This window comes from Oryzias latipes, chromosome 17 (assembly GCF_053564925.1).
Source record: "Oryzias latipes strain Hd-rR chromosome 17, Olatipes_Hd-rR_3.1".
Taxonomy (NCBI): domain Eukaryota; kingdom Metazoa; phylum Chordata; class Actinopteri; order Beloniformes; family Adrianichthyidae; genus Oryzias; species Oryzias latipes.
The window spans coordinates 17,073,009-17,086,438 of record NC_136253.1 but is presented as its reverse complement, the minus strand read 5'-3'; the positions used below and the strand labels follow the sequence as shown (position 1 = coordinate 17,086,438).

Genomic DNA, 13,430 nt, shown 5'->3' with positions numbered 1-13,430 from the left:
CCTAAACCGGACACCAGAAGATCTCTAAAAACGTACCCGTAATCGGGAGCCGGCCCGGGAAGAGCTCGCTCCTCGGGCCCGGGCTTCACGTCCATCAGGGTGCAGATGTACGCGCTTACGCGGTTCTCGTCCTGCACGCTGAGGGAGGTCTCCGCATCTGGCACGGAGCACGAGATGAGCTCCAGGGCCTGTTCCCAGACCCCGCACTTGCAACTCCCCGGGCTATGCCCCGACAGCTCCATCAGCCAGCCCGTAATGGCGAGCGCCACCACCGTGTGCAGAGAGGCCACGTTCCGGGAGCTGGCCTTTACCAGGGCCAGGTACTTAAGGGGCCCGCCGCGCACAGACTCTGCAGAGGCGAAGGCAGAGAGAACCATCTCCTCATGCCCACGCCACTCATGCTGGCTCATGCAATCGTGCACAAAACGTCTCGGCACGCTGTTTCCGAGGGCAAGGGTCACTGCCTCCGAAAGCTCCACAGGGACGCGCGGGGCCGAAGCCAGAGCTTCTCGCCCCGAGTGCTCGTTCCTCGAACTCAGCACGTAATGAGAGACGAGCGAGTCTGTCACCAGTATTCTCGCGGGCGAGAACGACACCACCTGACTGTACGCCGTCCTCAGTTGCCCGATGTCCATCTCGACGAACAGGTCCATGTTGCGGCGGAACGAAGCGAGGGCTACCATGAACTCGTACCGGGAGAGCAGCAGCTCCCACGGCATGCGCATGAGGCTCAAGAGTTGTCTTCGAGCCCTGCGGCACGCGGGACAGAAAGACATGTTGACAAAGCGTAACCTTCGTCTTACTCGAAGGGTGATATTGCAACAAGTGATGATGATGATGATAATGATGACGATGATGATGATGATTAAGAAGCGGAATGTGATCGTGTTGAGCAGCCAGCGGTTTCCTATGTGCAATTCGTTTCTCGCCACAAAGTACCTAAACCCGCTTTCTCCCCCGTCTCTTTGCAGATCATGTCACTGGACGAGCTGGAGATACGTGACCTAGATCAAGTCACCAGGGTGTACGCGGCCCTATTGAGCGCTCACGTCAGGCTGCTCAAAGTCCTTTTGCCCTCAGCGCACTGGAAAGAGGTGCCGGTGGTTGTGGTGTTTGAGCAAAACACCTACGTGAATGCGCTGGCCGACCTGAAGGAGCTGCTCGAACACGCTCTGGCACGCGCTGGCTTCAGGGTGCTCTTTTACAGCAAGTGGTCCCAGGTCAACTCCAGGTACATGCTGGGGAAACACGTCAGTGCCAAGACCAAACTGGCCATGGTGCTCAGCACCGTGTCCGCCATAGAGAGGGACGATCTGGGCTACTGTGAGTGCGTCATGTCCCTCGGCTGGGCCGTGCTGGCCGAGGCTGTGGGGAAGGGCAGAGCCGTGGAAGCCACCCTGGGCGTCTCTCGGGGCGCCGGCTCCAGCACGAGAACCGGCTCCTCCATGGCCGTGCACATGTACAGGAGGTCGAGGAGCGGTATCAATTTGGCCACGGACGCGACCGCTCGAGCTCTGGAGATCCGAGACACCATCTCCCTACCCGACAGCAGGTTGGCCGACAGGTTGCACGCAGAGCACGGGAAGCGGCTCTTGGGCAAACTGAGGGAGGAAATGGCTGCCGTCTCGATCAAGGAGTCAGCCAAGGGCGGCGGGGGGACCGTGGTCACCGGAGGCAAAAAGTCCAAGGGGGGCGAATACACCAGGGACGACGTGCTCTCCGCGTTTCTGCTCCTTTGCCACACAAGAGACGAGATTCACGGGGGAGAGAGCTCCGTGAGAATATGCGGAGAGGTTCATTGTACGTGAAATGCAGCTGTGTTTTGTTTTGTTTCACCTCAATAAAATGAAAAGGGAAAAGGCTCAAACGCTTGCTGTTGCCGGTGGTCACGTTTCTTTATTTCATTTTATGTCCCCCATTTCAAACTCCCGGCGTTAGGGTTTCGAACCCATGCTCCCCCTAAACCTTTCACTGCACGAGCGTCGGGAGCTCTCGACAAACCCAAGCACACTGGTTATCAGATAGCAGAACCTTTATTGAGTCTCATAAGATAAAGATGGTAGCGAAAATGTGAACAGACACACACACAGCAAGCAGAACTTCAATCGTCGTCTTCAAACACGACGCCTTTAGGCTCAGAGAAGAGGGGGAAGGAACCCGGATCGAACCAGTATCCTTCTTCGTCGATGGCCAGGCCCAGTCCTCGCATGTGGTCTACAACGTCTGGGTGGTGCCACCGGAGTGCTGGGTCGTAGCGATCATAATTTTCTATGCTGCTGTCTTCCTCATCGTCATCGGAGGAGCTGTAGATCTCGCTTCCCGATGAATCGGACGGGGGCTCGAAATCGATCCGCGGCTCTGCGATCCCAGGGTTCGACGAGAGCTGGAGGTAAAGGACGCTGTCCGGTTCGGCCTCGGTCTCCTCAAGGCCCGAATCGCCGTCCTGCTCCGAGCGGGCCATCTCTCTGGGCGAGAATACGGGAACAACACCGTCTCCTTCGGGACTGCGGGCCGTGGTGAACGATTCAGTGTCCGTTGTGACCGTGAAGGACGATGCCCTGGTGCGCGTCACATCCGAGGAGTACAAGTCTTGTTCTGGAGTGGTTGACATTGCTGCAGTGGCGGATGGGCTTGTTGTATCAGACTGCTTTCGTGTGAGTGTACGCTCCAGAAACAGACAAGTAGACAAGACCGAGGCTTCGTCTCTTCGCTCTTATGCTGCTTATGGGCTCAAGTAGACGGGAAAGGCTCGTCCGACCTCGTTCATCTCCACGGAACATAGACCGGAGCTCTGAGGTGTAAAGTGGTTCCGATGAAAATGGGTAGAAAATGAAATAAAATTAAAAAAAAAATTATTACACACACTCTAAATTTCTAAATTCAGCCCCGTTGCCTTGCGCTTGTACGGGTGCTTGCTGCGACGCTCAGGACTTGTTATCTCGGCAGCCCCACGCGTATCCATCCTCTTCGCTGTCGTACTCCGATGGACCTTTCGAATCCGTGACTTCCTCGTCACCACAATAGATCGAACGGATTCCCCTGGCGAAGAGGCGCTCCACGGGTTTCAGGTCTCGACGGACTGGAGGGGGGAAGCCAGGCCAGCGTCTTTCGGATGGGTCGAGGTCCCAGTTAGCCAGACTCGGGCTGACGGGGCGAGCGGCATGGCGGTGCTGGACTTTCACACGATCCGTTGCCCCGAGCCTGAGGTTGCCAAAGCTTTCCCGCAAGCGGTCTCGCTCATCGCCACTCTCGTCGTCCTCGGTCGATCGGTCGCCATCCTCGCATCTCCGCCCCGAGTTCAACCACCCCCCGGCCCTTCGATAGTCCCCGACGTCCGGGATCGTCTCTCCCTGGGGCCGGCTGTCTTTCTCGCGCTCCAAGAGCTTGCGTATCACTTCGTAGTCGTGCCGCGACGCCTCGTTCTCATCCTCGTTGTCCTCCTTCCCCACCACCTCGTCCTCCCGTTCGTCCTGTTCGGAAATCGTGTCCTTCACGCACAGCTTTATCACGTCTTCCGCCGACTCCCCCAATATTCTGGACTCGGATTTCGAGTAGGCGTACCACCCGGCCCCGTCCGGGCGCTTGCGCACCTGGTACTGGACCGTGCAATCTCTGCCTCGCACCCACACGTCGCACGCAGCTTGCTTGAAGACCACGCGGTAGCTGCCAAAGCGGGTGCTGAGCATGGACCTAATCGTTTCTTCCTTGTCTTCGAACTTGGGAGGGTCCATGTCTTCGGTGGAGCGAGAGCTGATCACGGCGGCCTTCGCGGGTCAGCGTCCAGGGTTAATGAGCGGCGGTTTCTGCGCCCAAAAGACCTGCCATGCTCAACAGTCGGAGAGAAAGAAAGCGCAGGCGAACGCCAATCTCGCGAACCGACTGTCGCGCAGCCTGACGGAGAGGCTCAGCTCCGAAAACTCTTCTCGAACCAGCCACCTCGCCCCGAGGAGATCCACTCTGCGCCAGAGCTCATCCAAAGCCGGGTCCCCCTCCACCAGGGCGAAATACGTGGCGTAGAGAGGTGCGAGGATCGAGAGCAACTCCTGACCAGAACGTATCTCTCGAGCGGAGACGTCGCATTCCTCGACGGGGGCCTTACGATTCTGGGGAGGTGCGGAAGCGAGGCCGCCTCTTTGCTTCTCCACGGGCAAAGGGTACCTGGCGTACAGGTTGTAGAAGCGGCCTCGGCTCAGGCGGCACGCGTCCCCGCAAAGCCCGATCAAGGCTGAGTGCGCAGCGCTCGAGTCCTCGGTGAGCCGGGAGCACAGCTCGGGCTGCACTTCCCAGAGAGCCAGGGCGTCCGTGAGATTGCGGTGCCTCAGCAGAGACAACTTGGCGTCTTCGAAAGGCGAGTCGACGACGACCAACCTTCCGTCGGTGGTGAGCCAGAAAGATTTCATCCCGAAGACGTCCGAGAGCCTTCCCTCGCAGCAGAATTCGGGATCGCCGTCTCCCGACATCATTACGCGGTTGAAGCGAACTCTTTCGAGATCTGTTAAAACTCCCGGCAGGCACGCGTCTCTCGGTCGCGCCGCATCGCTGACGGGAATCCCGGAGAAGAGCCAGCAGTACCTGAAGTGGATTTTGAGCGGCAGCACGAACTCGCTCACGGCGGCCTTGCAGGGACGTCTTTCTGCGTCGCGGGTTCGGCGAGCCCAGGCACTGTGCGCGATGAGCTCCGCCGGACACAGCGCCTCACCCGCTGCCCTCTCCTCGAGCAGCGAGCTCACGCGTGGACCTAGGCCATTGCGCCTCGCGCGCCCTGGCCTGTCGAGAGCTCCGTGGAGAACTTTGTCACCAGACCCTGATGACATCCTTTGGTTGCGAAGAGAAATCGTGCGCGATCCCGTGCCTGGCTCCAGGCCGCCGGTGCCTTTGGCTGTGGCTGTGGACTGCGTACGGCTCAGGCTCTACAAGGATCAGGTCGAGGAGGAGAGCAGGCGCTCCGAACGGGAGAGGGTCTCGGAATACAATCGGCTGATGACAGACCGAGTGGCGCAAGCCGTCTTGATTCGCGAGCTGGGTTTGGAAGGCGCGAAGGCGAGGGTGCGCGAGATACGGGCCTCTGGAAATCTAGAAGGGGACGCCTCCGATCGCCTCATGTATCGATTTCGGCGCATGGTAGAACGGGTGTTTGAATATTTCCAAACGAACGGCATGCGCATGGAGCCCTTTCAGATGGAGCTCTTGAGAGGAGTCGTGCTGGGCGTCACCGAGGCACAGTTCGGAGACGAGCTCTTCAGGCACAAGCACGCCCTGCTGAGCACGCTGAACCTCGCGCCTCTGGGTTCCGAGAGCTACGATTACCAGGACCCGGCGAGCAGCCACCTGCACGAAGTGGAAAAGGAGTTTGCTCGATACGCCAACCCGTACACCCTGTGCCTCGCCCCGAGGCAGTGCGGCAAGAGCCTGGCGATGAGGCTGATACTGGCGGCGGTGCTCTTGCACTTGGACATCAACGTCATGGTGCAGGCTCAGAACAAACACATGTGCACCACACTGAGGCTAGGGGTGGAAGCCGCCATGGAGGAACTCCAGAGACTCCCATCCTTCCTTCAGACCGAGAGGACCGTGAGCGTTCACGGAAGCCCCGAGAACCGGGTGTACAGATTCGATCCCGGGTACAAGGGCTCGTCCTTCGCTCACTTTCTGTCCAGCAGCAACGACGTGAGTGGGCACTCTTTTACTAGTCCTCCTCGTCCGTCCCTATCTATCTCATTCTCTGTCACCTCGCTCCTACTTCTTGCTGTCTTTGCTTTTTTCTTTCTCTCTCTCTCCTTTCATTTTATTTCGTAACACCAACTTCAGACATCTGTGCCAGGTAAGTGACTCTTTATAAGGCTCCAGGATTCTGTTTCACAAACATTTTGCAGCCAGGCTCGCATCAGGTGTCAAACTAGTCCAGGGGATGGAGCGACGACAGGGAGACGAACCTACGGTCTACAGCAACATCGTCCGCAGGGACGGCGTGTACGTGCCGATCGGCCTAGACCCGTACTTTGACGTCTCCATGTCGCGCAGGCTCGAGTGGTTGAACAGCACAAATGGAGGCCGAGACGTCCACCCGGACGACAATTCGTATTTTGCGCAAGAAATGGTACGGCTGGGAATGCCCAGAGAGAACGATGAAACGGGTATTTCGCAGGCCGCCCAAGGCCGTGCTCCCGCCGAGCCCACGGGGCACAGTCGATGTTTCTCCTGCGGCATGGACGTGGTCGTTGCGGCGCCAGGCGAGACCTATCTGAACCAGCACGCTTTCGTCTCGGGAGGCGCTTGCCCCGTCCTGACTTCAAACTACACACCTGAGCGCATCGCCATTGAGTTGGGCCAAGCCAGGTTCACTAGAGGCCTAATCGCTCACCCTCAGGCTGTGTGGGTGCCGGCCGGGACGGACATTTCTCTGAAAGTTCATCTCACCCACGGGTTATACGTAACGTTGTCCGAGAAACTGTGGTGCTACATGTGCGGCCGCTGCCCAGGGGAGCACGGGCCTCGCTGTTATCACAAAATAAGAGTGCTGGCGGGCGCTCTACAAGACACCCTCCTAAATTCGGTTCTGTGACGGGTCACCGAGCTTCGGAGGCGAGTTCTCTAGGCGCGAGCGAGCCTCACCCTGCGCCTCGTCCCCGTCGGGCCCGAGAATCTGAGACGAATTTCACTTTGTGGATTGTTACCGAAAGAGAAGGAAAAAAAAAAGTAGGAAAAGAATATCAGCAACATCGCACCCTCTTGCAGAACGTCAGTCACACGATGAAGCGTGCGAAAAGAAGGGTGAACACGGCAGAGCAGCAGCAGCAGCAGCAGCGCTCTGGTCCTCTGGGAGGAACTCAGAGGCCCTCGCCTGACCGCGTGTACAAACCCGTCTGCTACCTGACAAGAGGATCTGAGGAGAATGAGTGGAACGTGTGGAACGCGTCGTCCGAAGCTGTGAACCTGCGCCCCGGAGACAAATGCTCGGCGAGGATATTGGATCGAAACTTTGAGAGCTGCGCGAGCATTGTCGTGCAAGCACTCGTAGACCTCGTCCTGCTCGGGTGCTCTGGCAGAGCCTGCGCCCTCGATCGAGATGTGCGCTTTCACACAGACGCACGCGGCGTCCTTCAGTGCGCGGCGCGCCAGGACGAGCTCACGAGACTGTGCCTGTCCAAAGGAGTGGACTGTTCTCTCTTCCTGAATTGCTACGCGCAGAAGCCCGAGGACGAGAAGGGCGAGGACTCAAGGCTCGGAGCCCGGCTTCAGGTCTTGTTTGCGCGCTCCGTGAAGGAGATGCTCCGCAGGCAGTACGACGTGACGCACCATTACCCCCTGTTCCGTCGAGCTTTGAGCCTGCACTACACGTCCGAGGTCCGGTCCGGGCCGCCCGAGGTGGAGGACATGGTGGCGCCAGGGGGGCTGCTCGACCGTAGTGCGGAGGAGCACGTCACTCTGCACGGTGTACCACTGGTGGGTTCGGACCGCTTTTCGTTTTCTCGATGGAGGTACTACGAAGAAGACGAGGACCCTGCGGAGGACCACCGAAAGGGCGAGGCTCGGGACGGCTCTGTCGACGAGACAGAAGGTGACAAACTCGACGTCGAAGAGCCCGGGAGCGCAGAGGCTGAGGGGGAGACCCCTATTAGCGGAGGAAACGGGAGCTCCCACGAAGAGGAGGTCGGCGGCAATGATGGCGAGGACCTCGCGAGCGGCGAGGACGAAGACGTGGCCGCAGTCGATCCGGGAATCGCTCACGGGGTCGGGGAGATCTATGCCGCCTTCAACAATCTGTCCGGAACGCTGACGGACGGCCCGAAGGGCTTTCCTTACGCGTTCACTGTGTTCACGGGCGCGGAGCTACGCTTCAACGACCTGGTCGACTACTGCCTGAAACGAGCCTCGGGACCCCTGGGTCCCTTGCCCGCGCGCTGTCACTGGGGATCGATAAACCCTGTGCTCCTCATGGAGGACCCGGTTGATCGCGACACGGGGAAGGTTTCGCGCAGGTACACCGTAACCTCCAGAGGCCACCTAAGCACCCTGATCGCAAGATCATCCTCCTCGTCGCCTTGCGACCGACCGCCTCCTTGTTACAACGAGGTCTTCCTGCCGGGCAGACCCGTCAGCAGGCTGAACTTGGACCTGGACCTCAAGTGCTGCCGGGGATGCAGCGAGAAGTTTTCGAACAGGACCGACCGAGCCACCAAGGCTCGCCTGTGTCAGAACGTAGTCTCGAGCCTCGTCCTCGTCGCCGCTGAATCTGTGCTCGGGCTGGCCGGAGTGAAGCGCGCGGAGGTCGAGGGAAACCCCGAGCTTTCGGGGGAACTGTGCCGATCGCTGGGCAAGTTCGCAGCGTACCAGAGGGTGTCCACGGCCAAGGCTAAGCTCAGCATGAGGATCCTGTGGTACCTGCCCGTCGAACTGTGCAGCTTCGATGGGATCGAAGTTTACGGGCGGCTGCTGAGAGAGATGGAGAGAAGGTCCCTGCGCTACTCTGTGCTCTCATACCCGGACGACCAGTCTCAGTGCGGGCTGTGCGATCTCAGAAGGGCGGTCGGTGAGCGGAGGGTGTCCGGGTCGGGATGGCTGAGGACCGAGGACCCGAACGCCGGCTCGCGCAGGCGCTCGGCGATCGACAAAGCTCCGTATTCTTGCAGAAAGTGCGTGAGACTTCCAAACTGCAGCAAGGACGGCTTCGCTTTCGAGTACGTGGACACCTTCAACGCTCGAGAAGACTTAGAGGATCCTCGCTTCGAGGACCCCTGCGCTCTCTCCGTGGGCCTCTCCTCTAACCCCATCGCTCCCGACGTGACGTCGCTCGGCGCACGCTTCGAGTGCGCAGTCGGGGCGGAGAGAATCTGGCCTGGTCCCGAAATGGAGCGACCAGGGGCCCCGGATCGAGCGGTGGCAGAAAGCGAGGCTCGGAGACTGTCAGATCAGTGGGGCGTGCCGGTGACGCTGAGGACGACCGGATCGGGGCTGGTGTACGTGCAAGCCGACGAAAAGTCTGAGACCTACCCGTGCCCCATTCACGGAAGGGTACATTCCAGGACCAAGCTTTGTGCCCTGGTCTTTGACTCACACACCAAAGCCAAATGTTTTGTGGCTTGAGGAAGGAAGACGGGTCAGACCTGCTTGTAACTGATGCTCTTAAGGGACTTACTGGGGGAAACTGGGGTTGTTTGACATCCGCTGCTTTTTTTTCCGTTTTTTTTTTTCTTTTCTGTTCTGTTTCTCTGCTTTGAAAATCAGTGTCTTACAAATGGATCAATACATATGTGTGAAATAATAAAGTTTGCACCAAACCCCATTTGAGTCTTATATGTGTTGCTTTTTTTTTTTTTGCTTGTTTTTCGAGTGTCAACATTTTATTTCGCCTAGGTTTGCACTTTGGATGCAAATGCATTGACCCTGTGAACAAAAAATAAAAAAAAATAAAAACAGACGAGGTTAGACAAGAATCACAGAGGGTGCTGTTTTCTAGTCAGAGCTTTATTTGGAACGCTCAGCAGAAACTGAAGCAGCAAGCAAAAGAGTGTATGTGTACAATCGCCCAGACATCTCAAGACAGGAGACACAGAGCCTGTTGGTTTTTAGTTGGAGCTTTTGAAATGACCCACGATCGCACGGTCAGTATGGGCCCCCAAGATACACCATGTCAGCATATCTCATCCACTCATTCACATCACACATTCTTCTGGCGCTTCACCGGTCTCAAGACGGGCTCGGCAGTCGACGGGCTCAGTCCCTGTCGTACGCGCCACTCGGCCCGGCTGACGTGTGTGAATATCGCGTCCGCCAGTCGGGCGGGATAGGCGTGAAGCTCGTCCAGGGAGTGCCCCTCGCCCTTAGCGCCCCTGTCGTAGGGTCCCCGCTGAGCCGCTTCCGCGTGCTTGCGCTCTCTGAAACCCGAGCAGTTCTTTTTGCACAGCGAGGCCTCGAAGGGGCTGTTGGTCATCAGCCTCGTCCTCTTTCGGTACTTGGTGCCGTACATGCAGTAGTCCAGCCTGACGATGCGACTGTCTCTGCAGCCCGAGGTGAAGCTTTTGCGCTTGACCCAAGTCAGGTACTTGTAGCTCTTGGCGCCCCTTTTCGCGTCCATGTACTCGACAAAGGAGCTGAGAAAGTGCTTGCCGGGGTCCTCGTACAGCCGGTGAGAAACCCAGCGCCTCCATAGCATGCTGGAATCCGGGTTCTCGACAAAGTACAGCATGCGAGGGTTTTGTCCATGAAAGTGTTCTATGATTTCCAGCGTCTTGGTCACCAGCGAGTCAGCAAGTCTCAGGTCCCTGGGCGTGCAGGCTCTGGTCCGGGCCAAGCTGTAGTTTTCGCACGGAGGCCCAGCGAAAACGACGTCGGGCGCGGGCCCCCGCCAGTCCCTGCTCGGGTCCCACTGCCTTACGTCCGTCACTATATCAGCCCCGTGTCTCCCGTCCATGTCGAGCCTACGCACCGTCCACCCGGCGGCAACGAAAGGCCTGCATATGCTGCCGGTCCCGTCGAACAAACTCAGGAGCGTCTTGGGTTTCGACACACAGCGTCGCGACGACGGAAATCCCTGGTCCAGCGCCATGGCTCCGCGAGCCTGCGAGCTCGTTAGGTGAATTAACTTATCCCCCGTTAGTCGAGAGGAACTCCGACCTCGGCGACGGAAAGCGAACAATTGAAAACTAAAAAAAAATAAAATAAAAACAACAGGGGGCCATGTAAAGCGAACCATTGAAAACTAAAAAAAAAAAAAAAAAAACAACAGGGGGCCATGTTTCCCAGTTGGCAAGTGCGGCTGCTCTTAGCGGTGGCCCTCTTGGAGTGGCGTACCGTCGCGAACCCGCAGCAGCAGCAGAGCCCCGGCTGCAACTGCACGAAGGACCTCCTGCGGTACAGCTCCCCCGCGGGCCCCTGCTCGCCCGAGTGCGCCCTGATCGGCCTCAGGCACGCTTACCACGGACTCGGAGGCAACGACTGGACGCTCGAGGTGTCCGGCCGGCAGTTCGCCATCGGCGCAGCACAGGGTAGGACGCTGTGGGGGACGACAACGCGCAAGACCGAGCGCCTCTGCCAGGCCACAAGCGCCGTGTTTGACGGCGCCCCAGCCCCCAGGCGCGACTCGCCGAACGCGCCTCTGGACGTCAAGAGCTGTGACGTGATGCTGCTCGAGGTACCCGTGCTGCTGCACAACGACGCGGGACGACAAGGCGGTCCCTACCTCCGTCTCCCCGCACGACAAACGAGCGCAAGGAGACAGAAGCAGGTCGAGACCGGCCCGAGAGTGCCTGCCGGGGCCAACGAGACCCTGCGCGAGATGAGTCGTCAAGGATGGGGAGGCGCGATAGGAGTGAGGCTCGTTCGACCCGAGCCCAGGAGCAGAGACCTGAGAGTCGAGGAGACAGCCGCCGTGCTGGATTGGTTATTGGGCGGCTGCCCAGACCTGAAGTTCGCCGTGTTGGACGCGGACCCGCGTGAACCCGGGTTCGGGGCCTACTTCGGAGTCGTGCGCGACATGTACGGGTCACGCGTGGACGTCATGCCCTCAATGTCCGGGAAGACCATCGCGCGCCTCATGTCGGCGAAGAACGATAACGCGACGCGCTACGCTTGCACCAAAACTTACTCCGAGTGCTCTGAGATCGGGACGCTGTACGGGGAGGACGGGAGGATGCTGCACCGAAGGCACGGGAGACGGCCTCTGCTCGAGTGTGGGCGCACGGCGCCCCACGGGCGGAACTGCACCATGTGTCAAGAGCGAGGCACCGTGTACGCGTTGTGCCCCACGGGTCTGAGGCCCGCGGAGGTCGCAGAGAAAGGATCCCGGACCCCCGGGAAGCCGGCCCTGTGGCTCGAAACGAGTCGGGCCGAGGAGGCCGAAGCGGCCTTGCGGGAAGCCGGGGAGGTGGCGGCTCAGCATGGCGCCTTGCTGGACCTGGATTCCTGGATGGAAAAACTGGAGGGCCCCTGCAAGTGGACTGAACCCGGGCGCTGGCCCCCGGAGAAGCACAACTCGGTCGAGTCGATCGCTGGCGAAGCGCCGCTTGGCCTGACGGGGCCGTCCGTTTTCCTGGAGCTCAGCCGCAGGTCAAACAACCGAGCGGGGATCGCTGTGACGCTGCCGACGGCCCGCTACGAGCCGGACGAAAAATGCTCAGCAATGAGGATGCGCAACAGACACATGGGAAAAAAGAGCTCAACCGATCGTATGTATTCGGCGGGTGAGCTGCGGGACATCGTCTCGGACATGGCGAGGTGGGGGGTGAGCCGGTACTCCCTGGGATACCTGGACCACACGTTCGGGCGTCCGGAGGGAAGTTCGCTGTTTGCAGAGCTCAGCACAGCGATCGACTCCGCCACCCGACGCTCCGGCACCCTGCACTACAGGTACACGAGGAGCTCCTCGTTCGACGACGGGGGCTCGTCCCACGTCGAGGTCGACGGCCTATACAAGCTACAGAGCGGGATATTTTTTCAGCGAGCTGCAGAGAACGCTCCGCTGGCCAAAGGCTTCGTGACGATCCCGGGTGTTCCCGGCTTGAGACTGGGCCTATCCTCTCGCATGAACATCGGTGATCCTCTGAAGGGTGGCGGCGCCCAGCTGCTGCGAGAGCAGGCAGAGATCGCAGAGTCCGTGCCTGTCGGGGCGCAGGTTGTGAAACTGACCTCGGGAGGGAAACTCGTGGCGTTCGTCGAGGCGGACAGGATCTACGTTCACGAGGCCAAACGGCAGGGGCACGCCAGACTCCGGACGCAGGTCTCGAGAGCGCGGAGCATGGAGAGCCCGCTTTGCCATCGAAGACCGCAGGGCGACCACGGCGAGCTTGAATGCTGCTCCCGACGAGTACGCGAGGCTCGAACGAGAGTGAAATTGGAACTGTCCGTGCCCTCGGCAACAAAGCCAGTGACCAAGGCCCGTCTCCGAAAACTGATGGACTCTAAGCGGTGGTTACCTCCACCGGTTCTCACGAGGCGAGAGGAAGAGTGGCTGTCGGGCGATGGGGCTTCGGAAAGGACACGACCAGCCGTCTCCTGGCCCTGGAGGGCACGCGACCAGCTGAGTCTGCTACTCGAGTGCTTTGGCGAGCAAAGCGGTTCGTGCCTGGAACTGGCCGACTCTGCGGAAGGAGACTGGCCAGAGGGAGCGACGGGGTACCCCGTGGCGGCGCGGATCGCGGTCGACTACGGAGACGACATCCTGCTCAGGATCCTGTTACGAGCGGACCACGGAGCCGTGCGTGCCGCAGTTCCTTGCAATTTGCGGCCCTTCTCCTTCGGCTCAGAGGGGCCCGGGGACGGCCCGCAGAGCTTCCCAGGGTTTTTCACGAGGCCCGGAGAGCGGGTCCGCTCCGCGTCGAGGGACTACGCCCAGGAAGCCCGAGCTCTCGCCCTGCTGGCCTACGAGTCGCTCGCGCTGCGCCACTGCGGCGAGGCGAGCTCCCCTCTCTCCCAGCTCCTGGACTGCCTTCGAC

The 13,430-nt window shown here is 59.7% G+C and overlaps 2 protein-coding genes across 4 annotated transcripts in view; one reads left to right on the top strand and one right to left on the bottom strand.

The window, feature by feature from the left end:
* LOC144986755 (uncharacterized) overlaps positions 1 to 1,867 on the top strand; it is a 33,523-nt gene extending 31,656 nt beyond the window's left edge. For both annotated transcript variants that reach the window (XM_078934744.1, XM_078934743.1), the window contains one exon: positions 972 to 1,867. In XM_078934744.1, the coding sequence (XP_078790870.1) occupies positions 972 to 1,808 (837 nt within the window). In that variant the 3' untranslated portion in view covers positions 1,809 to 1,867. The remainder of the gene's footprint in view (positions 1 to 971) is intronic.
* Positions 1 to 13,430, bottom strand: part of LOC105356170 (uncharacterized) — a 185,780-nt gene that overhangs the window by 33,981 nt on the left and 138,369 nt on the right. The gene's annotated exons all lie outside the window — the stretch shown is intronic.